This window comes from Macrobrachium nipponense, chromosome 19, assembly GCF_015104395.2.
Source record: "Macrobrachium nipponense isolate FS-2020 chromosome 19, ASM1510439v2, whole genome shotgun sequence".
Lineage (NCBI taxonomy): Eukaryota > Metazoa > Arthropoda > Malacostraca > Decapoda > Palaemonidae > Macrobrachium > Macrobrachium nipponense.
This window is the reverse complement of record NC_061088.1, coordinates 82,872,773-82,898,087: the sequence shown is the minus strand read 5'-3', so window position 1 is coordinate 82,898,087 and position 25,315 is coordinate 82,872,773. Positions and strand designations below refer to the sequence as shown.

General features: G+C 38.2%; 1 protein-coding gene across 1 annotated transcript in view; it reads left to right on the top strand.

The window, feature by feature from the left end:
• The window catches only part of LOC135212176 (nephrin-like), a gene marked incomplete in the record, with an annotated part of 432,889 nt that overhangs the window by 390,493 nt on the left and 17,081 nt on the right, over positions 1–25,315 (top strand). The window contains 8 exon segments of the mRNA XM_064245617.1: positions 5,806–6,138; positions 6,822–6,981; positions 7,466–7,613; positions 7,995–8,147; positions 9,548–9,706; positions 11,187–11,445; positions 23,746–23,991; positions 24,075–24,251. Of these exon segments, the coding sequence (XP_064101687.1) occupies positions 5,806–6,138; positions 6,822–6,981; positions 7,466–7,613; positions 7,995–8,147; positions 9,548–9,706; positions 11,187–11,445; positions 23,746–23,991; positions 24,075–24,251 (1,635 nt within the window).

The window sequence follows — 25,315 nt, the reverse complement described above, 5'->3', positions numbered from 1 at the left end:
ACCCACATAAAAAAAGTGATCCGACCTTCAGCTTACTCGGGATGCGTGGAAGTTATTCCCCTCACGCATAAGTTGTAAACATTATATTCTTAACTTAACTTTAAGTGGTCTTCGTAACTAATAGTCTTACTAACAACGAGGATCAAATAAAAAGGACACAAATTAAACACGTTCATATATTCTCAGTTATAAGTGAAAACGGAACATAATGGAACAGAAACATTGCCTCTAAATTCAGTACACCAAATAAGTTGAAACGTGCTAAAATCTCCAGTCAAATAGAGCCTTGTTTCACCAACAAAAATTGATATGAATACGCAACATTTTATTAGAAATAATTTGTTTTGTACTGTTTAACATGCACATTATTGAATTATTTTTTACTTTTTCATTCTAATAGATAAATCTTAAATATCCTTATCTTGAAATTCCTATATCTTTCTAACCACCCCCTCCCCCCACGACAACAACAACAAAGTAGAGTGTAGGCTTACTCCCCGAGTAAGCCAAAAAGGATCTGCCTCTATCAGCTCCTTTAAATATACAGCACTACATTTTTATCCCATAGTCAATAACTGCTCAAAATCCAACCCGCCCTTTTTCTCTTTCTCCCCACTTCGTATTCTATCTCTTCCCCACCCTCCAATGATGAGAGAGAGAGAGAGAGAGAGAGAGAGAGAGAGAGAGAGAGAGAGAGAGAGAGAGAGATGGTCTGCCCATCAGCTTTTGCTCGAATTGATCCAAATCCAGCATCCATTCCGGACGGGTTACTGGGTATACGGGGTTATACTCCTTTATCTCTGGGGTAATACTCCTTTATCTGTTCCTAAAGGAAAAAAAATAGTCTTTATTTCTTTAATGATTCCATATTGTTTTATCTCTGTTCTTTAAAAAATTAAGTCTTTGAGTAACTCTTTATTGATTGCGTATTAAGTTCAATGCCCAGCATTTATTATTATTATTATTTTATTTGAGACTCCGTGTTCTCCTTCTCCCTCTTTGTGTCCTGGCTATCGGCGTTGTACTTTTTTTTTTCTTTTTTACGGCCGATAATCTCCGCCCACCCTACTCCCATATATCATTTTTGAAGACAACCTCCGATTAATATCATATGCTACAGCATTAGCCAGCGTCGACTCCCTTCCCCGATGAAGCGCCTCGGCCCAGGTGCTCATCGGAGAGGCAGTCGAGTGTGGTGAGGCCACAGCTAAATCTGGTCATGCCTGGGGTGGAAAGGGCGAAGAAGCGAAGAAGAAGAGGAAAGGGGGAGGAGGAGAAAACAGAGAGAAAGAGAAAGAGGCTGAGGAGGAGGGTTTTAGGGTTTTAGTTCCAGCGTTTGATTCTTCCCGTTCAGACAGCGGGAAGCATCACAGAACAGTCGAAGGAGACAGAGGAGATTCGTACCGATTTCTTTCTAATTCGTGTTGCTCGCGAGGCTTAACCGTTACGAAAGGGAACGTAAAAATGAAGAAGGGACTATTAAAAGAAAAAAAATATGCAGGAAAAAAATCCGAAGCCCTGAACCCTTTAGGATATTAGATACTAATCATAGTACTCTTCTTATATTGAGGCTTAAATATAAAGAATGTATTGTACTCGAACGAGACTGATACATTTTCATATTGAGTAAATAGTGAAATATTGGTTTAGAATATGAAATTCTCTCTCTCTCTCTCTCTCTCTCTCTCTCCTCTCTCTCTCTCTCTCTCTCGGACACAGTCAGCTTTGGGAAGTCACACACCAACTGGCAGTTATGATAGGGTCAAATTCAATTTCCTGAAGGACACCAGTTTCATTTCTTAGTTTATCGTTTTCGGTATAAATATATATCATGAAGTGCATGTCCCCCCCCCCCCTTCCCCGTCTTTCCTTTTCTATAACGCAAACAAACTCTTGTAACAACAAAGATGGAGAAGTAAATAGGAACAATGGTGCATAGGGAAGAATGAATTCGTAGAATAGTGTTGAGACAGTTTGAAAATATAGAAAAGTAAACAAAGGTGCAGACGAACGTTTGTACCATCAACTTGACATTTCAAAAACAAACACTTGAAATGACGTCTTCATTAGTGCTGTATTGTCTGGGATGCACTTAAAATCGATATTTTATTCAGACGACCCGAAATTCTCAAGGTTATAAAAAAGCCACAAATTTGGACGCTATAAAGGCATTATGTCTATTGATATAGCAGTAAAGTTAACGGGAATTGATCATTAAAATACTATTACGCAATCGACATTTCGTTGCCTGTATTTGCATACCAGTGCCAAAGCTGGGTCCATCCTTCAATTTTTATCTTTGTAAATATATAAAAACCTGTTTACGTACAGATAGAAACACAGACAATCTTCTGTGTAAAGGTTTATAACTATTTATGTAAATTTCTTTAGCAACACACAGGCAGACAAACAAACATTAAGGGAAGCGTTTACAATACGAGTCGCCCGATTCGTGGAAGGTCGTAAAAAAATACTTTCGATCTAGGGATCATAAAACTCCTTTTTATGGATTTCTCTTGGGTGGAGGATTTTTCGTCCGACTGAAGTTTCACGAATAAAAAAATCATTTACGTCAGGTTGCTGAAAATAAATTCAGGGTCAATTAACGCATTCTGATCAACAGCTTGTCCATGCAAACTCAGTTCCGCATAAGTGTCGGAAATGGGAAAAAAAAAACATTAAGCATTTTTAGTTAAAACTAATTATTTAGATATAACAAACGACTGTTTATTGTACAGGTCTTGAACCGGTTACGAGGAATTAAATTTGAAAAATTTTTTTTAAACAATTGCAAATTTTTGCTAAAATATTTGGTGCAAATGGTTACGGAGCTTACCTCGACAATAGAAGTGCATTATCACTTAAAGGAAATGTAACTAGTGAGCCTTCACTAAGCTTATTTTCATCCTGTGAGAACGACTACGTCATACAATAGGAATTATATTTATTTAGCAAGAACCGGCGTCATTTCTTTCATGTTCGGATTAGTTTTATTTAGTTTTCTCATTGGTTATTGCGTTTAAATTTCTTTGTATCGGAGTGAAGCTTTGACCTTGTTTATAGACATTTTCATCCTAAAGAAATAAAAAAAAAATCCGTAACCCAAACTGCAAACATCCACAGTCTCGCAGAATTTTTAAAGAAGTCCCAAATAGTAGCAGAATCGGAGACCGCTTACAGTGCCAACACTCAGCGAAAAATTACTTTATGGCGTAATAGAAGATCCCTGTTCCCATCGACGAAGGCATTTCCTTTAATATATTTCCCTGTGAAATTGTCGGGTAAGATGAGGGCTGCAGCCGTACTTGTAATAAACTGGAGTTGCTTCGAAAGGCACAATCCATACGTAGACGAAGTTGACTGCGAGCGCAGGATTTAATTCCTGATTAGTAACAACTCTCAGGATATTTAGATAAAAAAGCTTTGGAGCAAGTATGAGAAACATCCAGTGACAAACGCTTGATATTTGGAAGCCCATTCCTATTCTCTCTCTCTCTCTCTCTCTCTCTCTCTCTCTCTCTCTACATCCCGCTGGGATGGGGTGTTGGGGGTGGGGGAGGGGTTGGTACGTTTGAGTCTTGTTTCCAATCGATCGCTTTTGAAGTTTTGCCTGTCCATGACGGCCGATTCATCCATTTAGATTTTTGCTCCTTGCACTGGCTGTGGCCTATTTGTTCTGCAGAGTTGTTGCAACAGTCCTGGGACGGGAACGAAAGGCGAGGTGGTGTATGTTGAAATGATGGCAAGTGTAGTACTTCTTTATTTTTGCTTTGCCTGATAGGAAAAACGCTTAGTCGATATGTGGGAAAGGACAAAAAACAAGGACGCAGAAAGCCATTGAGAGTGATGCGGAGAGCAGCATTAAAGATGGATGAATTTCACAAATCCTCTCTCTTTCTCTCTCAGTAACGACCTCAACGGTGGAGGGTCTGTTCCTCTTAAGTGTTATCAAGACGAGAGATTCTAGACTACAAAATTTGCCGAGAGAATTACGCCTTATTGTAACATCCATTTCGTTCTTGTCAGAAACTTGTGAAGAGAGAGAGAGAGAGAGAGAGAGAGAGAGAGAGAGAGAGAGAGAGGCGGAATTGGAAGGGAAGCGGTTGTATGTACTATGTGTTGTAGGTTGGAGAAAATCCCTTCTTATCAGATTAGAAGCGAGTCATTAAAGCTTATCTTCAGGTGTATCACCCGGAGGCCTATCCATTTTGGATAAGGGCGGAGAGCTTGAGAAATGGATTCGAAAGAAGCCTCTGCATTAGAGCACAAAGGATAAGCCTCGAACAGGAGAAGGAAAGGGGCGGGGAAGGGTAGGGGGGGAGAGAGAGAGAGAGAGAGACAGAAGAAGCAGCAACAGCAGCATCGGTGTTTAGACGACGGCCCAAGACACAAAAGGCGAACATAACGGAATGAATTTTTAATGGAAATCTGTTTGTTTCTGGCGGTTTTACAGCGCGTGTTGGGTTGGTTGGGAGGTTGATAAGAGGTTTTGTCGGGACGCCTTTCGGTTGGCTCTTTAATATGTATGGAAATAAGCTTTGTTCATATTTTATGCAATATTAGAAAAGTGGCCTAGGGCGTTCCACTCTCTCTCTTCTGAGTATTTTATTTACGTAAAATTTACTCTACGCAGCCTATGAATATCAGTGGCGTTGTACATTTTTCAGTTCGTTTAAATGTACGTTTCTGTACGGTATGCCTGCAAAAGTAAACTGAACATACATACATACATATGTACATCCATATGTATATGACACACATACATACGTTCATATGCCCCGCGTGCTTTTGCCCCACATATACAGTGAGTGGCTTTTCACCGATTAGGTACCATTTTTCAGACAGCTAACAATTAAAGAAGTTAAAAAAATAAATAAATAAAAATTGATTCGCTAACTAGCAGTTATTGATCCAGCCGACATGTGGCAACGTTACTGTTTAATGAGTGCGTCAGTTTTTTATTTATTCTTTTTCATATACGGGAATGTATATTAGAACAATTTTATCTCTCTCGTTAAATCGAATGGATGTGTGATCGATCAATGTGCTCAGTCGGCTGTTTTTCTTCTATGCTACTTCTCGGAATACTTCAACATAAACTTGTTTATTTACGATGCAGAGAAGCCATTCAAATCTTGTATATATAGGTAGGGACAGTAATGAGATGTCCATTGCCAAGAGGAGAGATTCAAAGATTCGCAGCCGTTCGAATATCCTGGAATTCCCGGTCCGATATGTTATGGCAACTTGACTTCGTACCTGATTCGATTATTATTATGATTTATTTATTTTATTTATATATTCATTTATTTTTTACTAATTTTTTTGGCTTGCCCCAATTTCTTTCCGTTACTCCATTCTTTGGAAGAATTCGAATTACTTTTTTAAATAATTTTTCACAATAAAGTTTTTCCAGGTTAAGTTGGGCAAATTTCACAAAGAACTTTGTCACTTACAGTTCTTTCCCCATGTTATTTTTATTATTATTATTTTTGCAGACCCTCTTACATTCTTGTTGGAACCTTCACTAGTATTTTTGGAGCAATTTTTATTACCATCATTTTTTCATTTAGTTTTTACCAGTTTTCACAGTAATATCTATTGTTAATTGCTATTTTTTTTATTTATTTATTTATTTTTTTTGCTTTGTCACTTACAGTGCTTTCCCTCCAACAATCTTGTATTATTGATATTATTTTTTTCATTTAGTGTATTTACTAGTTTTCCCTACAATTTTATATTGTTAACTGCTATTTTTTTCTGCTTTGTCACTTACAGTGCTTTCCCCCCTTTAATTTTTTGCAGACCCTCCAACATTCTTGTCGGAACCTCCACTGGTAGTTGACGTCGTGGAGGGCGAATCGCACGTCCTCAACCTCACCGCACGTGCCAATCCAGCCCACATCCAGTACACGTGGTCCAGACGCGGCGCCCCGCTCTCCAAACCCGTCATCAACGAGTCTTGGAGAGCTTACATGACTGACGCCGACAACGCCGTCGTGATGGGACCCATAGTCGAACCCGACGGGCCCGTCTTGTACATTCGGGACGTCAGCCTCGACCTCGCTGGAGACTACGAACTCGAGGCCACGAATGAAGAAGGCGTGACGACTGTCAAGATTAAACTCAACGTGCTGTGTAAGTCTTGCAGTTTGGAAGTGGTGGTCTGTTTACTTGGTAACATTTGACTTCGGGTCATTGTGTGCATAATTTCTAACCGGTAGTTTGTAATGCCTTGTTGCATAAGTGTTGTGCTCACTGTAATGATTTATGTTTTTTAAAAGGCAGGTGTGCGAAAATCCTTTAAATATAAAAGCATATATGTAGATATCTTCATGTGGTTTACTAAAATTTGTATGTTGTATTTGCTCCTCCAGATGAAAAAAAAGAAAGATTTAAAACGCACTGCCTGCAAATTTCACTTGTCTCTAAATTCTGAAGGAATAATTTCGTTTGGTGAAAACATACAAAATTACAAATATCAGTTTAAATTGAGGTTTATCTTTTGTTTGGCTACGAAAATATGTAATCAAAGGTCGACGCATGGAAATAATGTTTTTATGGAACTATTTATTCCATTTAAGCACGAAGAGTCTTGTACCTCTTAGGTAATAGGTATAAATTATTTATTTCATTTTTTAAACGCAAAAATACCTTTTTGTTCTGCACGTAACGTACGGAAGTAATGTTATCCGGGAACTGTGTATTCTGTTGAAGCAGAGTCGTAGGCACAAAAAATAGTAATGATTTTACTCCATCTTTTCAATATAAATAATTTTCTACTTCTAACACAAAAAAACGATTCTCTGCACGTCATCCAGATCCCCCGAAGATAAAGTACACCTCCAAGATGGTGACAGTCTCCGAAGGGCAGGACGCCACTTTGGAATGCGCCGCCGACGGGAACCCCATGAGCCAGGAAACGATGCAGTGGACGAGGGAGGGTTACCTGTTCTCCTCCAGGACTCAGCAGACCTACGGGTGAGTTTCTTTTGTCGGTCATTTTCTGTTTATTCTAGGGGAAGTGATAATGGATTCTAAAGCATTATAGCCTACTATCACTTTGGAATTTGTAGAGTCTGATTGTCACGTTTCTCTAGCGGTGCACTGTACGCATTACTTAAGGTTACTTTTAGCGTCCCCACGGACTCTAGCTGGAAGGCCTGTCATTCCTGTTACGATGTTTTCCTCCTGTTACACCTTTCAAAGCTTCTTGTTGTCAATCTGGGTTTTGGATTTGAAACTTTTTCGAAGGACAATTTTTGTATTTTTGTTTCCGGTTTTCTTCACAAATTATTTCAGTGTCTCCTTAATTTTCAGTCGTTAATGTTAAAGGCCCCAATAGTAGTAATTCATTCTGGCTTTTCTTAAATCTTTATCTTCGTTTTCATCATAGTCATAACTTACGGTTGTTATTTTTTCTCGCCATTTTTTTCTTAATTCTTAATAGTTCATTTCTCCCCAGCGGATCAAAAGCCGCACTGACCGTCACGAGAGCAAATAAAAACGACACCGGAGTGTTTACCTGTCTGGTGGACAACGGCATAGGTGTATCTGTCATGGAGAACGTCACTCTTATAGTCAAGACGAAGCCGGTGATTTCTCAAACGCAGGTAAGTCAAACACAGGCACCCGGCATTATTGTTGATTTTAATTGAAATGTACACACAATCATAAGGAAATATCCAAAAGAAAGTTTGTACAGCAATCTTCCAAAGGATAAAATGCTAACACTGGACAGAGAAAAGGGGGCGACGAGACTACTAGTAAATCAATATGTAGGGAGACATATTAATACGTGAATCATTTAATAACAAACATCAGTTGAGATGCACGAGAACTTAAGTCTTTAAAGAAGCATTATACTTGCATTAGGGTTAAACAAATATTGATTCAGTAAATTGACCACGTGTACTGTACCTCCAGACTACGAATATTCTACGTTCATAGCCACCTTCAGACTAAGGATATTCCCGACGTTTCTTTCCTTTCAGATGAACAACCGAGCAGCGGCCGAACGAGGGACAACAGGGCGAATGTACTGCGAAGCCGAAGGTGCCCCCGATGTTAGGTTCTCCTGGAAGAGGGCGGGCCATCTGCTCTCCAACGGCTTCCGACCTGAAAAATACGACAACGAGACCGAAAAAGTAAGTTCATTCTAGGTGGTGAGGGCTTAGTTATAAAAAAAAAAATAATTGAAAATATTTTTCCAGCAGATGAATATCTCGATAGAGTTGGAAAAGTCGTACGTGACAAGGAATGGGAAACACTGACTGAGGCATGGGCAGGGCGCCTTTAGTTTAAGTCCTGCCCGAAACCCTAGAATTAGAGGGTGAAGTAGGAATATGTCGCAGTAGTTTTCTTTCATGTGCAACGGATCCTATGAAGCACGACCCTTGTAAATAAATATTTAATAGAATTCTTAGTGGTTGTCAGAACCGGTCATTCTTCCCGTGAAGTATTTTTATTGTCGAACTAATTTCCCATGGTCCCATTGTGCTTCAGCAATTGTTTAGCTTTTAAGACGATGAAAATATAAGCTTTTTAATCTTTGAAAATGTAGAAATGTACTTTTTAATTTGACAAAAGGTATTGTTAAAGCGAAAAGTGTATCATTTTTATCTCGGTAGAGCCTTTTACATTGACAATTATTTCATTTAACACCGCAGTGGGCCCTTTATAAGATATTATTTTTAATATAAGTATTATATATTGCGAGGATACTTTCGTATGGTCCATGATTCACACGGTGGCTCTGTATAAGACTTCCTTTTGACTGACGGGAGTAGAGCATCCCAACATCAAGTCTCCGAATTCAGTGAATATCTGTGAATTACCATGATTTCTTGGTGAAATACTAGAACACAGGGACGAATGTCTATCAACATAATTAAACAGGAAGTTTCAGGGAGGCTGTCCTTCACCAAAGTATCTCTTTGAGACACTTTCTTTTTCGCTCCTACTGTCTTTTTAGAGTTAAGGCACTACTACCAAACCCGGTGGTAAACTTCCACTTGTATGTAAACTTGGGCAGTTTGACGTGACGTGACAAAACAACTCTATTCCGAAGATCAGAGGTGATATTTGTTACCAATTTATGTTGCACATACGGCTGCACAAAATTTATTACCCGACGTAATTGTCAATATCGTCGAAATTATTATTGACATGGTTTCTGTAATGAAGAACGGACGAGACTGCCAGGAGCAATATTATTGCCAACACCGTGCTCTTGCAACACATTATTAAAAGTGTATGCAATGAACTTTTTTTTTTTAATATTTCATCTTAGCTAATTGTACAATTATGCACTGGGCATTTTCACTTTACCTTTATCTTATGGACTTTGAAAATTATACACTGGCCATTTTCATATTACTTTTATCTTAGCGACTTCGAATTTTCACATAGCGACTTTGTTGCCAGGTACTTAGACACAAGCTGTGCCTGACGATGATGATTTCAATGAGTGATTAGTATTTTTTTTTCTCCTCATTTTCCTTCTCATAATTAACCTTCTTGACGCGTCCTTTTTTTCTGTTTCCAGACTGGCCTGGTCTCTTGGAGATCAACGTTCTATATACATGACGTGAACGATTTGGATTACAGCAATTACGAATGCGTCGCCGAGAATGACCTCGGAGCGTCCACTGCAATCGTCAAGTTTTCGAGACCGACTCGTCCTGATCCCCCTCTCTCACTCAAGGTAAAGGAGAGAGAGAGAGAGAGAGAGAGAGAGAGAGAGAGAGAGAGAGAGAGAGAGAGAGAGAGAGCGTGTAAGGTAAAATTGGAATTTGGTTTAGTTGTAGAGATGAGAATAAATGCATAATTTTTCCCAGTGGATGAAACGAAGCCGACTGCCTCTGTTAACTACTTTTGTTATATTCTGTAGATTGTTATATTCTGTAGATTCTACGGTAAGTTTGGATTCCCAGACTTAAATTAGATTTTTGCGTGGGATAGTTTTAGTTTTTAGTGATTCTTATTAGTTAATTAAGAACGATATAAAAATGATAGCTGTGGTGCCCTCATGCGTTCATTACACTATACTTATGCATCAATATTGAATCTTTTTTTCAAGTAGCCTAATCTTTTGAGTAACGATTGAATTTTGCATTTTTTTAAACATTCTCTTTCATTATTATCATTATTTTTTTCATTCCCCTTCCCTATGCGTCAATATTGAACCGTTTTTCAAGTAGCCTAATCTTTTGAGTAACGGTTGAATTTTGCAGTTGATTTTAACACTTTCTCTTTCATTATTATCATTTTTTTTCCATTCCCCTTCCCTATGCAACAATATTGAACCTTTTTTCATGTAGCCTAATCTTTTGAGTAACGATTGAATTTTGCATTTTTTTTAAACATTCTCTTTCATTATTATCATTATTTTCTTCATTCCCCTTCCCTATGCGTCAATATTGAACCTTTTTTCATGTAGCCTAATATTTTGAGTAACGATTGAATTTTGCAGTTTTTTCAACATGTTCTCTCTCATTATTTTTTTCATTCCTCTTCCCTTCTTATATGTTCTCTCTCATTATTTTTTTCATTCCTCTTCCCTTCTTATATAATTTCTTGATAAATGAAGGCATAATATGCTTACACCGATATCGTTATCGAATTTGACCTAGGACCTCGAGTTGGGATTCTCATCTCATCTGCAGTTTTCCCATTTCACTGGACAAATCTATCCATCGTCCCTCTATTTGCATTGACCTCCTTTACAAGAGTCTTCCTATTTTTACCTCGTCCTTCCCTCTGCGTTCCTTTCACGGATTTTCTATTGCTTCCAATTTACGGCGTCATCCTTGCTTTCGTCCTTCTTGTGCGTCTCAGCAGAATCCCTGGAGTGGCCTTCGGAATACAGATCCCTGTCTTTGTTATTCAGATTTCTTTGTTCCTCTTCACTCTCTCTCTCTCTCTCACTCCTTACCCTCTGTTTTCGTGCCTTTATTTACCCTGCTTCTGGGTCTAGATTTCTAGCTGCCTTAGTAGTCCGTCCTTTGTGTTCTCTTCAGTTCCATATTGATCCATTTTGAATTATTCTGATTTTTTTTTTGTCGGATATAAGTATTGAAAACATGAACACCAACTGGATTGATTGATGTCATGCTGATGTTTGTTCATTATACAATTAATTTGCTCCCGCAATAATACTCCTTTTTCAATACTTGGTACAACAGGTCGTCAATTCCACCCACGACACAATCATGCTCACTTGGACGCCGGGCTTCGACGGGGGAAAGCAGCAGTACTTCCGCCTGCGGTATCTCACCAAGGGCTCGTCTACCTACCAGTTCGCGGACGTGTACGAGCCAGGAGTCTACACGTACCCCGTCAGCGGGCTTAGCCTGGGGACGGAGTATTCCTTCTCCATAATGAGTTACAATGACTTCGGCGACAGCGAGTATCGCGGGGAGTTCGTGAAGGCGTACACTAGGAGTAAGTACAGCCTGAAGATAGTTTGCGTTTCTTTGTTTAAGCATTAAAGTTTAAAGTTTTAGTTTCCTTGTTTCAGCATTCAAGTTAAAGTTTCAGTTTTATTTTTGAAGCATTCAAGTTCGTTTTCCTCGGAAGTGTAATTATTTTCTGCTTTTCGATATTATTACTAACCATCATCATTATTATATTTATCATTACTATATACTGCATAAGCAGCGGCGGCGTTGTGGTTAGCTTTGAATCGGAGAGCTCCCTTGTATAGGGTAATTTGGATAATTAGTCTTTCCATTATGGAGAGAAGGAGGGACCAACGCATCTAAAATTGAATTAATAAAGTGATATTGTAGGGACGTAGTATCCGAGTAATGGTTCTTTAACAACTGATTCCATGGCTAATTATATTAATTAGGTATAACCAGCGTTTGAATAGACGGATTAATTTCGGCTTCTCGTTGCTGAACCCCTCTTATTTGCCGTCATTAATCTCCCTTTTTCGACGTGATTTTGTTAATTTATTCTTAAATTAATGGTTACATACTGTAAGTCCTGTGCATATCTCACTGAAAACTCATATCCGAAATTACAGAGATATATCTCCTCTAAGCTCTTTAGACGCAGATAAAAGCATTAGTTTAATGAAAAAATAATTTTTTTATATGGCGTAACCTTTTTGAAAGTCATTACATAATCCTCGGGTTTTGTAATGAAAATTCATGGTAAATAACTAAAGTATTCTTAAAGCGTGAAAATTAATTCCATTTCCGATACCAACACCATCTTGCTTCTTTTTTTGTTCAAATTTTATTTTTTTCTTTACTACATTAAATTCATAAAAGTGTGATGTTTGTTTTTATGTAAACAGGGTTCTAAGGTAAGTGGGCGTTATTGTAGGTATCACTTTGGAAAACTTAATGAAGTGCTTGTAATTATATTCAGTTGAATGATATAATCTCTTCCTCATTCTCATTTCAAACCAACAATGTGTATAAGTAAGTACGCACGTAATTCATTTCCACAACCCCATTTCCAGCCTGTTCATGGTTCATTTGCACAAGTAGCTTTAAGCCAGCAAACTGCCTTTGGTGGGTTGCAGTCATGGAAAGGATCTGTTTACAGCCGTTGTGAAATCTGCCATTATTTATTTTTATTATTGGTGGAGTGCTTTGTTTCCGTCAGGATATTCCTGTTTTAAATAATGTAAAGTAAAATATCGGATTTTAGTAAAGCAAACTAGTTTTGAATAAGTAGTAATTGCAACTATTGATAATTATGTATTGTTAAGTTCATATAAAAATATACAGCGTAACAGATCCCTTTTAATGAATAATTATCATGAATAAAATGAATGTGTAGGAATAATAATATTGATAACTAAAACATGTTGGCTGCAATTTACTTTTGAATGAACATATTCGTCTAACTTTCTTCCGGTATTGATTTTTCATGGCATTTTTGAGAATGTCCTGTGATATCACCGTGCCTTTTCGCTAACTGATGAGTTTTTATTCTGGTACCATAAGAATTTATGAGTTTTCCTTTATTTGTTTTTTTAATTACGTAGGTTGCAGTTGACATTCAAGGTTCTTTATCATAACAGGAAAAGAATTTGTTATATTCATTGCAATTAACCGCACATCAACTGATACCTTGACGTCCATTTCACAGCCATTTTAACAGAGTTAGACAATACAGATTTCTTAAGAAGACCAAATATATCGGCCAAAGTCATTATAGATTAATTTAGCTACATTTTGTGGCTAAGTCAGTTGAAGGATCCAAACAGCTGTTTAACCCATTTAGCTTTGTTCATCAATGCCTGAGAAATGGACGCCCATACTTTGCTAAAAGTGAAATACAAGTTCTGACATGGGTAGCTTTTAGCACTAGCTTGTAATCGAGGCTACCGGTACACTTTACCGGATATCTTTCTCTAATTCGGTAGCCTCATTTGTAAGGAAAAATAATACGCTTGCATTATCTTGCCTGCAAACTGATTCACACTTCTGTAATGAGTAAAGGGTTAATTGAATGTGCACAGAGCATGGGTGAAGGTTTCACTTAGGGTTGTCTAATTTCCTATGTATCTAAAACACTAACGACTTGTGGAGTCAGCTGTATGATCAACTAACAAGAAGAATCTCACGACTTTTTGGTTGTTGTATACTGTCGACTAATAGTACTAACAACAACAACGGGAAGGGAGACCTTGCACGAAAAAGCAAAACTTCGCAAGAATTAAGAGAAAAAAGTATCACCCATTTTAATAACGCTGAGGGTTTTTATTTTTGGTTACACGGGTTTTTAGCCAACTAAAATAATAATGTTAGTGTCAGCCAAGGATCACAGCTTTTTTAACTTAATGTAAATAGGTTGAGGTGGCTAATAGTAGTTACATTCCATTTAGATTAGTCCTATTTAATTTATAAGGAGGAGGGTTTCTAAGCTAAGAATTATTATATAATTATTAATAGCAATAAGATGGTTTTTTTTTTTAAAACATTCATGACATAAAATGTTTTAAGGTGGTTTTTACTAAGCTAAGAATTAATCATTAGTAGTGATAACATGGAATTTTTCTAAACATTCGTACTTAAAAAAAAATTTTTCGTACATGTGACGTGATCAAATTGGCAAACAAAAAGTAATTGACAAAGATTTACTTGTATTTTGCATTCACTTAATTTGTTTTCATCACATAATAATACAAACACTTACCTTTTAATGGATATCCTTTGTTGGACAGGATGAAGCTTGGAATTATTTGTTGTAAAATTTGGTGGTATCCTGTGCAGAATTGCGTGGTACCACAATTGCACCTCTTTGTAGGTTCAGATTTCCTTCTACTGGATTAGTGTATCGTGAAGATATGTTCAAAGTGTTCTTCACCATGGGGGCTGTTCTTTAATAGTGTCAAATAACTCTATGACTATGCCCATCCCGTGGATCCTTGCATACCTTGAAATGGAGAGACAAAAAGCTTCGGGATCTCTCTGACTTTAGGCTGTCCCTTTCGAAGGCTAGCCAGGCATTGCATATGTAGCCTTTGAAAAATATAATCATGTCACTTCCCGTTGCTGAATAACCACTGGTTACATGCAACGTAAAAACACCATACCATACATCATGTCACTTGCCTATGCCTTCCTTTTTGCAATCACATTGCTTGATGATATATGGACATGGCACTTAGTAACCTTCTCCTTTGCCTCCTTGTCATATATAAAATCACAGAATGAATCAGTTCAGTTACAGTCTCCACTCCGTTCTTGTTTCCTCTACAGGCCCAACATACCAACAGAAGTACTTATCATATATATGCTCCACAAGGCCACTGCTGGTGAAGTTGTCTCTACATGTAGTGCAGTCTCTTTCGTTTTTCATTGTCTTCACCACGTTAAAAAGAACTATGGACCTCATATTCTTTTCTGATTCTTGGGGAGGGAGTTCTGATGGATGGGCAGTTTAAGTCCTCTTCCCCTGATGTGTGGTGATGTCATGAACACTGGCCCTCCAAAATCTTGAACTTCCAGTTGCTGCTGCGGGACACTCGGTATTACTGATGAGCAACAACGTCCTTAAGTTTTATGTCAGTTGGGAGGCCCAATCTCCCTACCCCTTTGTGTGCTGGTGAGGCAGGTGAACAAGTGGAGTGGTTTACCATGCCTTTGAGCTATGTTAACCAGGTACATTTTCGGCCATCAATGTTGTGACTGAACATTTCAAAGCCAGTGATCTTTCCCATTGGCTGCAAGTTGAGTGGTTTCTCGGATCTCCTGTCTCTGCTTGTATCTAAAGCAGTCTATTTCTTAGTCCCATTCTGCTGTACTATCTATACCTACTGCATTTCCACCAGACCATTCAGGCACTTGCATTCACAGCTGGAGGCTATCCTGGATCTGTGAAAGAAAGGCATTTTTCCTAGGATTGCAGAAGAAACATTAGGTTCTGTCAGAAAATCTATGGTAGTTGTGTACCAGGCTAGCGGGCCATCTTTCGTGGTTAATAGCATTCAAATGGTATCTCCCTTGTTAAAGCCGCTGTTCAGCAGATCACAGAGTTTAGTCTGTCTTTGAAGTAGTATGCAAAAGAGTTAAACAGCAATCCACACTCTGGAACACATGAGAAATGTTAAAATTTACATTTCTCCTAGGTATGCAAAAGAGTTAACAGCAATCCACACTCTGGAACACATGAGAAATTTTAAAATTTGCATTTCTCCTAGGTATGCAAAACTAAAGTTTTTCATTATAATCCCACTAGTAACCACCCTGGAATTATTGCAATACTGCTGAATGCTTACTGAATCTGTTGAGAAGCTTTCATGAGTAGAAATACTTAACCCTGCACGAGATACTGCCAAGTTTGAAAACTTTATTACCAAGCTGCAATGTCTGGTCAACCTTCATGAAGCTTATCCATTTTAAGATGTGGTTTGTATATCGATGAATAAAGGCAGTTCTTATATCATCACTGAATGAACTCTTGAATCTGTAAAGACCAACAGCTTACAGTTACTCACTGATAGGTACATTTTGCAAACAATCCAAAACAGTTTATAAAGACTAGTAACAGAGAGAAATACTTTTTCCAACACAACCTAAAACAGCTTATAAATTTTCAATACAAATACCTCTACCTGATAAGATAGTGCATCAGCATCATATTTTATTCATAATACATCATACGTGTATTGTTGTTTTCCATGTTATTCAAGTTAATTCTTGTGGCACATGATAAAATCAGATAAGATGATCTAAGCAGAACCGGCATTAGATGATCTAAGCAGAACCGACATATCTCAACTTGTTGGTAGGTAATGAGCTGTCAGTTAACAATACTTAGGGTGGCATTAAAGTCTATGAAACAAGATCTTGGAATCTACCAACGCTTGAATAACGCATCAGAAACGTATGTGCATCAGTGACTCCTGAAACGTTGTTAGATGCTGGTCAAGCATGCGTGAAACGGTGGCAAGACTGCTACGAAATGTGTACCATTGACTTATGGATGAACATTCAAAATCAAAGATGGTACCACAGATATTCTCAGTTAGGATAGATTTTACCAAACGAATCTCATTCACTTTGTTTCAATTAAATTTTCAATAAACAATGTCAAAGCAATGAGTGACTTTTGAAACACCCGGTATTATCATCCAATGCGCAGTAGGTAATATCTTTCATAACAAAGCTGTCTTTTCATATTTAACAGGCAATTATGTCTATCAAGGTTCCTCATTTTACTTTTTCTTACCTTTGTGTGATAATAGAAATATGTAATTCCAATTATATAACAAAATAGCAGAGAATCCACATTGGTGCATGTAAATAACCACCACCACCACAGCTTGCTAAAATGTATTTAGTCCTCGTTTACGTCGCCCGTTGGAGACAGCACATGGCTTTATGCATTTTATAAAGTGCATCGAAATTAAATCAACTCCAGCCATATCCCGAACTTGATGAAAGATTCATTTAATCAAGAAGAGAGGAATAGTACGTTGATATGACCATTCACCCTTTTAACGATCCTTGACAAAAGCAACCTAAGTCAAGAACATCGTCAGAAGTATGATCCATGTTTTCTGAAGGAAGGTTGTCGTAAATTAAGTAGGTTTTTATTTTTTAAGTCCATTTCAAGGCCTCGATCGCATTAATTGTTAGAAAGAAAAATGTGAAAGAAATTTCTATGCAGCAGAAAATGAGATGGAAATAAAAGTGAACAAAAAAAAACACCTGTTGCTAAATGTCAGCTCATTCCAAGGTATATACCAAATGGAATGAATGATTGAGTATCTGCTTTTCCAGGAATTCATCATACTCTTTTGATATAAAAGCCGCCATCTCCCACAATTCCCATTAATCTCGTTCGTCTGATTCCATAACCACTGTCTCTCTCTCTCTCTCTCTCTCTCTCCAATCCTCAACTCCCCCACCCTTCCTTTGACCCGACGAGAGATACGTCCGTTTGATTACTACGGCTTACGCCTCTTCCTTCCTTTTCTTACTTAACTCCAGCCTTCTGGAAGCTGGTCTCCTCCCTCGTGCGTCTATCTCCCATCTCCTACTGAGAAATTATTGACGATGCCCTGGAAAGCCTCTTATGATACGCGAGATATTTCCCCGTAAAGCAATGGATCCGCCCTTGAATGTTCTGGAAAGCTCCCGACAAATCCCTTAGGATCTTGCCATGGGATCTGGAATTAAGTCTCATGGACTAGCTAGATACACTCTTACCCCCCCCCCCCCCCAAGCTGTTCCGGCTTTGCGTGGAGGGGGTTATCTTTCCCTGGATTCTCCCCCCAACCTTCCTATTCCCAGTGTATGAGCCACACAAAAAAAAATCGCCCTTGTGAAAGTAAATCAAAGCTTTGCGATAATATTATATGAAGTAGGTTCACTTATTATTCACAACAGACACGTGGTAAAGGGGAAACTAGTTTGGAATTACTTTTATACAAATTAAGATGGGAAAAATGCTATTTTTAGCTCCGCAGTGAGTTTTATGCCGTGAAATTCAAGTTCACTTAACGCTGTAATTACGCTACAATTAAATGTATCATAATGTCATAGCACGAGTTGTATTTTCAAGTTTTATGTCGATTAAAAGCATTTTTAAAGCTTTTCTACTTTTTCAGTATCCTACATTCGAAGGGTCGCTTCTAGTCTGGTACCCTTATTGCTGTGTCATTCGAATAAATCAGATATTTTATATGTATCAGATTAAAGTATTTAATATTTTACGAAAAATAAAATTCATTTCTTTTTTTCATCTAGAAACCATTATATGTTACGGCGCTTATCATATAACCTAATTAAATGGACAATTTCCTTGCATATGTTTCACGATTATTCTAAATCTAAAAAGCCTTTAGATTGGGGTTTTTCCGTCCATACGACACTAAGCAGTGCGACCTACACCGAACTAATACGGAATAACTTATTACGGTCGCGCATATATAAAGAGGTTCTTGCCATTGGATATTTTCTTTTAAAAAGCAATTTTATGAATGAATGTGGGTAAGCTCATAATGAATTCTGACCGAGGTGTATTTCGTGCTTTAATGACAGAATTCATGAAGAGGGGAGTAAACCAACAACGAGTGAATGAAATTTAAATCAATATGTTAAATCTCACTCTCCCTCTCTCTCTCTTGTTGTGAGTCTTACCAAAAAGTTAGATCAATTGCCAAATACGGTGATGCAATGCAACTTAATGAAATATCAATTGCTTTACTTTTAAACCATAATGCTGGAGCGGTTACCGTGGATTCCCCTCCCCTCCCCTCCCCTACTCTCGCGAATATAAAAAGGAATAAAATTACCTCTTTATTCAAAGCAATATTCCCATTAGATCCAAAGGACTACACTTGAAGCGTAACGGCCCTTCTTAAAATGGAAAATACAACGACTTCTTAGGGCCATTCTGAATTGAATTCATTGAATGGAAATGAGGTCTGCCAGAGTTGACATTCATTTAGGCCTCGTTCTAACGGCCTCCTGGAACGGTTCCTACACACATCAAGGTCTGTAGATCTTGCCCTCCCCCCCTTCCTCTGCCATCTACCTTTATACTCGTCCTCTTCACGCCCTAGTTGTTTTTTTAGCATCCATACTTGAAGCTCACTCATACTCCTGAGGCGATAGATGGGAAAGTATTCCTCTAAATTGAAAAACGGAAGATGAAACGAAAAAAAAAATCCTATTCTAATACAGGCAGTCCCCGGTTTATGACAGGGATTTCGGTCTTGAGACGCGTTGTAAGACGAAAATCGTCGTAAGCCATACAGAGAAAGTGCCACATTCAATGAAGTGAGAATCTAGAAGAAAGTATGATAAGCAACTGACATATATATTATGGAATCCAGAATGAAATCATGGATTAAACGACAATTTCCAAGGCAAAATTGACATCTCTGAAATGTCTGGTCCTTACTTTTGTCATTACGCCAATAGTCTCCTTGTGACGCTTGATCGACTTAGTTTTGTATTATATTAATTGTATTTAATTTTTGGGGTTATATACAGATGCTTTTGTTTTGGTGCTCGTTTTATGCAACGATCTTTATTTTGGATTTATTTTAATCATGGGTAATTAACTGTTTACCAGGGATTCAGTGTTAGGTATCGAATTAAAAAATACTGTAGGACAGTTGAAAAGGGTTGCGGGGAATGATTTATTCTCATATAACTTAAAAACATCTGCTATTGTGTCACCTTGCTTTCTTATTATTAGTGTCCACGCTTTCAATAATAACTTTAATAACTTTAACGCAAGATACGGCAAGGTCAAACTCTAGGGGACGTTACAAACTGTCCCCAAGAACGAACCAAGAAAGCCTTTATTCTGCAGCAAACTTTATAAGAATAATAATAAAGTTCAGTTTTGAAAAAAGCAGGCCCGGAATGGACAACGGCAAGCCTAACCATGGATTGTATTACCAGCAGACCAGTAAGGTAAACCAGTACCACATAAGAGAGGCTATCGTAACCCAAAACCACATGAGAGACTCCTTGTAACCCAAAACTGCATAAGAGAGACTATCGTCAACCCAAAACCACATGAGAGACTATCGTTGTAACCTAAAACCGCCTGAGAAAGACTATCATTGTAGACCACATAAGAGAGACTATTGTCGTTACCCAAAACCACATAAGAAGAGACTATCGTCATAAACCAGAACCACATATGAGAGACTATCGTCGTAACCCAAAACCACTTAAGAAGAGACTATCGTCATAAACCAGAACCACATATGAGAGAATATTGTCGTAACCTAAAACCACATAAGAAGAGGCTATCGTCATAAACCAGAACCACATATGAGAGAATATTGTCGTAACCCAAAACCACATAAGAAGAGGCTATCGTCATAAACCAGAACCACATATGAGAGAATATTGTCGTAACCCAAAACCACATAAGAAGAGGCTAACGTCATAAACCAGAACCACATATGAGAGACTATCGTCGTAACCCAAACCAAATAAGAGAGTAACCCAAAACCACATGAGAGAAAATACGTCGTGACCCAAAACCACACCAGAGAGACTCTCTATCGTCGTAACCCAAAACCGCATAATAGAATACACAAAATGTTTTATTATAATTTATTATTGTGGAGTAGTGGCGATGCAACGTGCCGATTTAATTGGATACTTCATTTTGCGTGAAAGATGAAAAGAATGCGACGGAAGTCAATGTATTAATTTGATAACGCTGATTAGCTTTCGAGAGTTTTTCAGTCATCTCCAAATTATGCAGGATTTTAGAGCAACATAATTCTATTGTAATTATTGGCGAATACAATTATTCTTGTATTTGCCTTAATTAATGCCTGTGGCCATTATTTTGGGTCTAAAATGGCACTGGTACCAAAACTTTATTCATAATGTGATTCTGTGTATACTCCTCTTTTAATCGGTAGTAAATTAATAACTAAATTTAAGGCTGATAGTATTCATTATCGGTTTACGGATGAGCAAAAAATAATAAATAAATTAATTAATTAATTAATAAAATAAAACTAAACTGCGTAGTTTACGACAGCAAAAATTCTTGCTTAATTTATTAATCCTTTTGAATAAATCAAATATAAAAAAACGTGTTTGCATTAAATGAGCCATTACATATTAAAAACTGTCTTCGTACTTAGATAAACTTAATAATTATTAATTTGGTTTACTCGTTTTTGGAAATAATAATTTCGAATCAGAGTAGTAACTGCTCCATGTCAAATGGAAAGATAATAAAACAATGATTTTTATAAGAGACTCGTCGGTGGCCCATGGTATCACAGTGCAAGAGCAACGTCTTGACATTGCTAACAGCCAAAGTAAAACAAAAACATGCACAAACAAAACGAGGAAAAAAAAAACCCTCGGATATTTTGAAGTAATCTCTTTCAAGCCACCAGATATTTTGAAGTAATCTCTCTTTTTCAAGCCCCCTTACTTTCCCTACCCCGCATTATAATTCTACTTAAGTGACATTAAGTGGCGGAGTGACAGTTGCCAGAAAGACATACGAATGTCCCGAGTGCCACAGTGGCACTGCGACTACTTCTTCCTCTGGTGGTGGCACTAAGTAAGAAGAATGACCCTCGGAAAATTCTGAAAACCTAATTTGGTTGCGGTCCCTCGGCGAGCTTTTCCCTTTACCCTCCATTCCGACCCTCCACCGTCCTTCTTCGATAAAATTTTCCCCCTTTTCGCCCCCCCCCCCCCCCCTTAGTTGTGGTGCTGTTTTGTCCCTAATTTTAAAGGGTGGGCTCCCTCTATTTTGTTTTTTTGGGGGGAAATGGGACGGGTCGATTTATTAACGTAACTTTGCATTAGTTAAAAAATTACGAGAGAATATCGATAATTGAAGGTAAAACATTACGAAAGAATATTGATAATTACGTTAATAATAAATTAATTAGCTATAGTCTCTTGCTTATGTTTTTTGGCAAGTATGACAGTAGAAAGTTTGTCCGAAAAAAATCTTGAATCTTAAAAAAATACATACTCGGCATTACTTAAATTAGTTGTTTTCGATACCAGTTTTAGCAAACGGATTATTATTATTACCCAAAAGATGAACCCTATTCATATGGAACAAGCCAACCAAAGGAGCCACTGACGTGAGATTCAAGATTCCAAAGAATATGGTGTTCATTAGGAAGAAGAAGGTGGTAAAGGAAAATGCAGAAAGAAGAGATCTCACTTATTGAAAAAGAAAAAATAAATTAATAAATAGATTGATAAGCTTCATTTAATACTTATTTATGCAGAGGAAGTTGCTCGTCAACATTTCTTCGCGACAGCTGCCGAACAAAATTTAGGGATTTTGTATCGAAGTCGGTTACGATTCGTTCTTTGAAAAACTTGTATTGAGTAACCAATACAGAAATTGCGCCAGACCGGAAAAATAGATTTACATATTATATCAAGGTGACACTGTATAGTTCACCCAAACAAAATTTTGATTGCCATACATTTTAGCCTTTTTTCTATTGTATTTGAACGGAGATCAAAATAACTTGATGTTACAGTATAATCTTCAAAATGACGTGATAATGAAGGAACATTTGATTATTTACCTCCACAAGGACAGCAAAACTAATCTCTGTAAATAAGTGAGAGACTGAGATTTAACTTGTGAATGAGATCTGTTGTGACAGTTTAATTCTCTTTTTTTACGTACCGTTCCTCTATAGGAAATACAAAACATTCTTTTCATCGAATTCTTAATGTGAAAAAAGAAAATCTCATAGCCTTATGCAAGTCTGTGCATATCCAAATGGCTTGCCATTTACTTGCTTCCTTTTCATAAAGAAAATAATAAAAGCATTCACGAAAGAAAGCTGGCTGGCCTTCTCTGGGAGAGGCCGAAAGCAGTCCCGAGGTGATTTTCTAGACTTAAGAAGAAAAGCTGAATTACTCTGAGGGATGGAAGAGGGCGATTTCATTTGGGACTTGCGTATTTGGGTGGAGTCTCTGAAAAAGGGGGGAGGGGGGTTAGAGGACAAGGGAAATAAGACGAGAGTGTTACGAGGATTTAACAGTTCGTAGGAGGATGAGGACGATTGTGCTGATGGCGTCTTCAAGAGAGAAAGCTCTTCGATTGTATCACCCTTGCGTTGGACTCTCGGATAAACAACAACAGTAAATTTCCCTTCTGGTACACCTACCCCTTCCTTGAGCTCTCTCTCTCTCTCTCTCTCTCTCTCTCTCTCTCTCTCTCTCTCTCTCTCTCTCTCTCGTTTCCCAACTCTTTGCTCAATAAATACAAGTTATAAAAGCATCACTAGAACTTGGCTACAACATCCGAATGCAAGTTGATTGCTAAACTTGAGTTATACCATTGCCAATGATGAGCATAAAATCATTTGTATTAGCGTATTTTTCCCCCCGTCAGGAAGGGTGCAGGATTTGAAGGGAAGGCAGGGATAAATAGGTTAGCAGGTCAGTGAAAGAACAAACCCTTTCGAAATTAGGTTCTAGGCAAGACCAAATTAGTTTTGCTGTTTTTTCTCCGGTGATTCATAACACGGACGTCTAGGGTGCGGTAGTCGAGTGAAATAATAAGTTACATACCACCATAGGGCCTAAATTTTGCAGCTTTAACGGGGATACATTAATATGAAGCAATACATAAACATTTTTTTCCTAAGGCATTGATAATGCATCTTGTAATTTAAGCGAAGTTACAGTTATTTCATATATGCAGTCGTTACTTCACTGACTCAATATGTGCAAGGTCTGTGCATGCTCCCGTTTGTGACGTAGTCTTTTCTTCTTTCCTTTCCCACGTCAGGCGAGGCTCCTCCAACCCCCGGCCCTACTACACAAGTGGGCAAGGATCCCTCAAAGTTACCCGGCCTTTGGGTCGTCATCATAGTTCTCGTTGCAATTGCACTGCTTGCACTGAACGTCTCTGCAATTGTTTGTATTGTTAGGCGCCGCAGAAACAAGAGGGCCTCTCCCCCGACCAAGAAAACACCCCCACCGTCTGTCTCGGCTTCGACGTTGCCGAAGCCCTTGTCGATATCGCCGTCTCAGGGTAAGTCATTGTTTTTTTTCATGTCACGGAAGCCGTTTTCTGTCTTAACCACAACGTCCCGTTTTCTTTCAATCTTGTTGCAGGTCAGCCCATCTACAGCGACCGGGAACTCATTAGGAACCAAGTTTTAGATGGCCGAGGAGATCTTCTGAAGCTGATTATTATTACTGTAGCCATCGTGGGAGCCATTATTGTCATTATGAACATCGCCCTCGTTATCTGCCTCATTCGCAGAAAAAGGGGCAAGAGAAAAGAAGATGGTAGGATGCTGCTTCCTCATCTCTCCTCCTCCTCCTCCTCCTCCTCCTCCTCCTCCTCCTCCTCCTCCTCCTCCTCCTCCTCCTCCCCGCTCCTCTCCTCCTCCTCCTCCTCCTCCTCCTCCTCTCCTCTCCTCCTTCAGAGGGGAAAAATACCGAAATTAAAACCCACGAAGATAAATGACGGCATAAAGACTCACTTTACCCTGCCGAGGAACAGACAGTTTCTTCCTGCATTTATACCTTTTCCATGTGCATGACGTCTCAAGGGTATCGCTGACAGTTTAATTAACACCGCCTTCTCCCAGAAACTATGGCTCGATTGATGGAAGTGAAAGATCCATTACTGATATTCTTCCGTTTTTCCCACTCCCTCTTCCATTTGCCGTCCCCGTTTATGTGCTCTTGTGTTGTTTCACTCTCTCGCCTCCCGCTGGGAGGTCAAAATATTTTTGAAACAAAATAAGACACTTTGAAAATGGCCGAGGTGTTTGGAATGGGAGGAGGTTCTTGTAGTTCTGCACTGCAACGTATATATATGTACTATATCCTCTTTCTACATCTTCGTACAATGTTCGTAAGCAGTGTTTCTTAGTACGTTTGCGAACTGCTCAAAGGCAGAGATTCCATTCGGGAGGTATTGGAAATAATGTCGATATTTCTGTGATCTCACTTTCCTTTGGTGAGGTCCCCATGTTGTCGCCTTTTGCCACTGGTATATTCCGTAACTCTTCTTTTTCTTGAATATGGTTATAGAAATTCATCAGTAAAGTCTCAGAGTCTACTGTAAAAATGTGTATGTTTAGAGAGTGGTATTCACTCTCCAGTACTTTATAATACAAGAAGTATGAAGGTATTTATTTAATATTTTTAGTATTTTTTTCGATTAACATGTATTAATTTTGATGTTTGTGCTTTAATCCTTTATCTTACCCGAGATAATTAATTTGTGTGTGTACATTCATGCAGTCATTTTTTTAGATAGTTTCATGCTATAAAAACATTTTGAAAAGGATCCTGTTTAAAAAAAAGAAATAGAACGTCAGTGGAACACATTCCTAATAAAT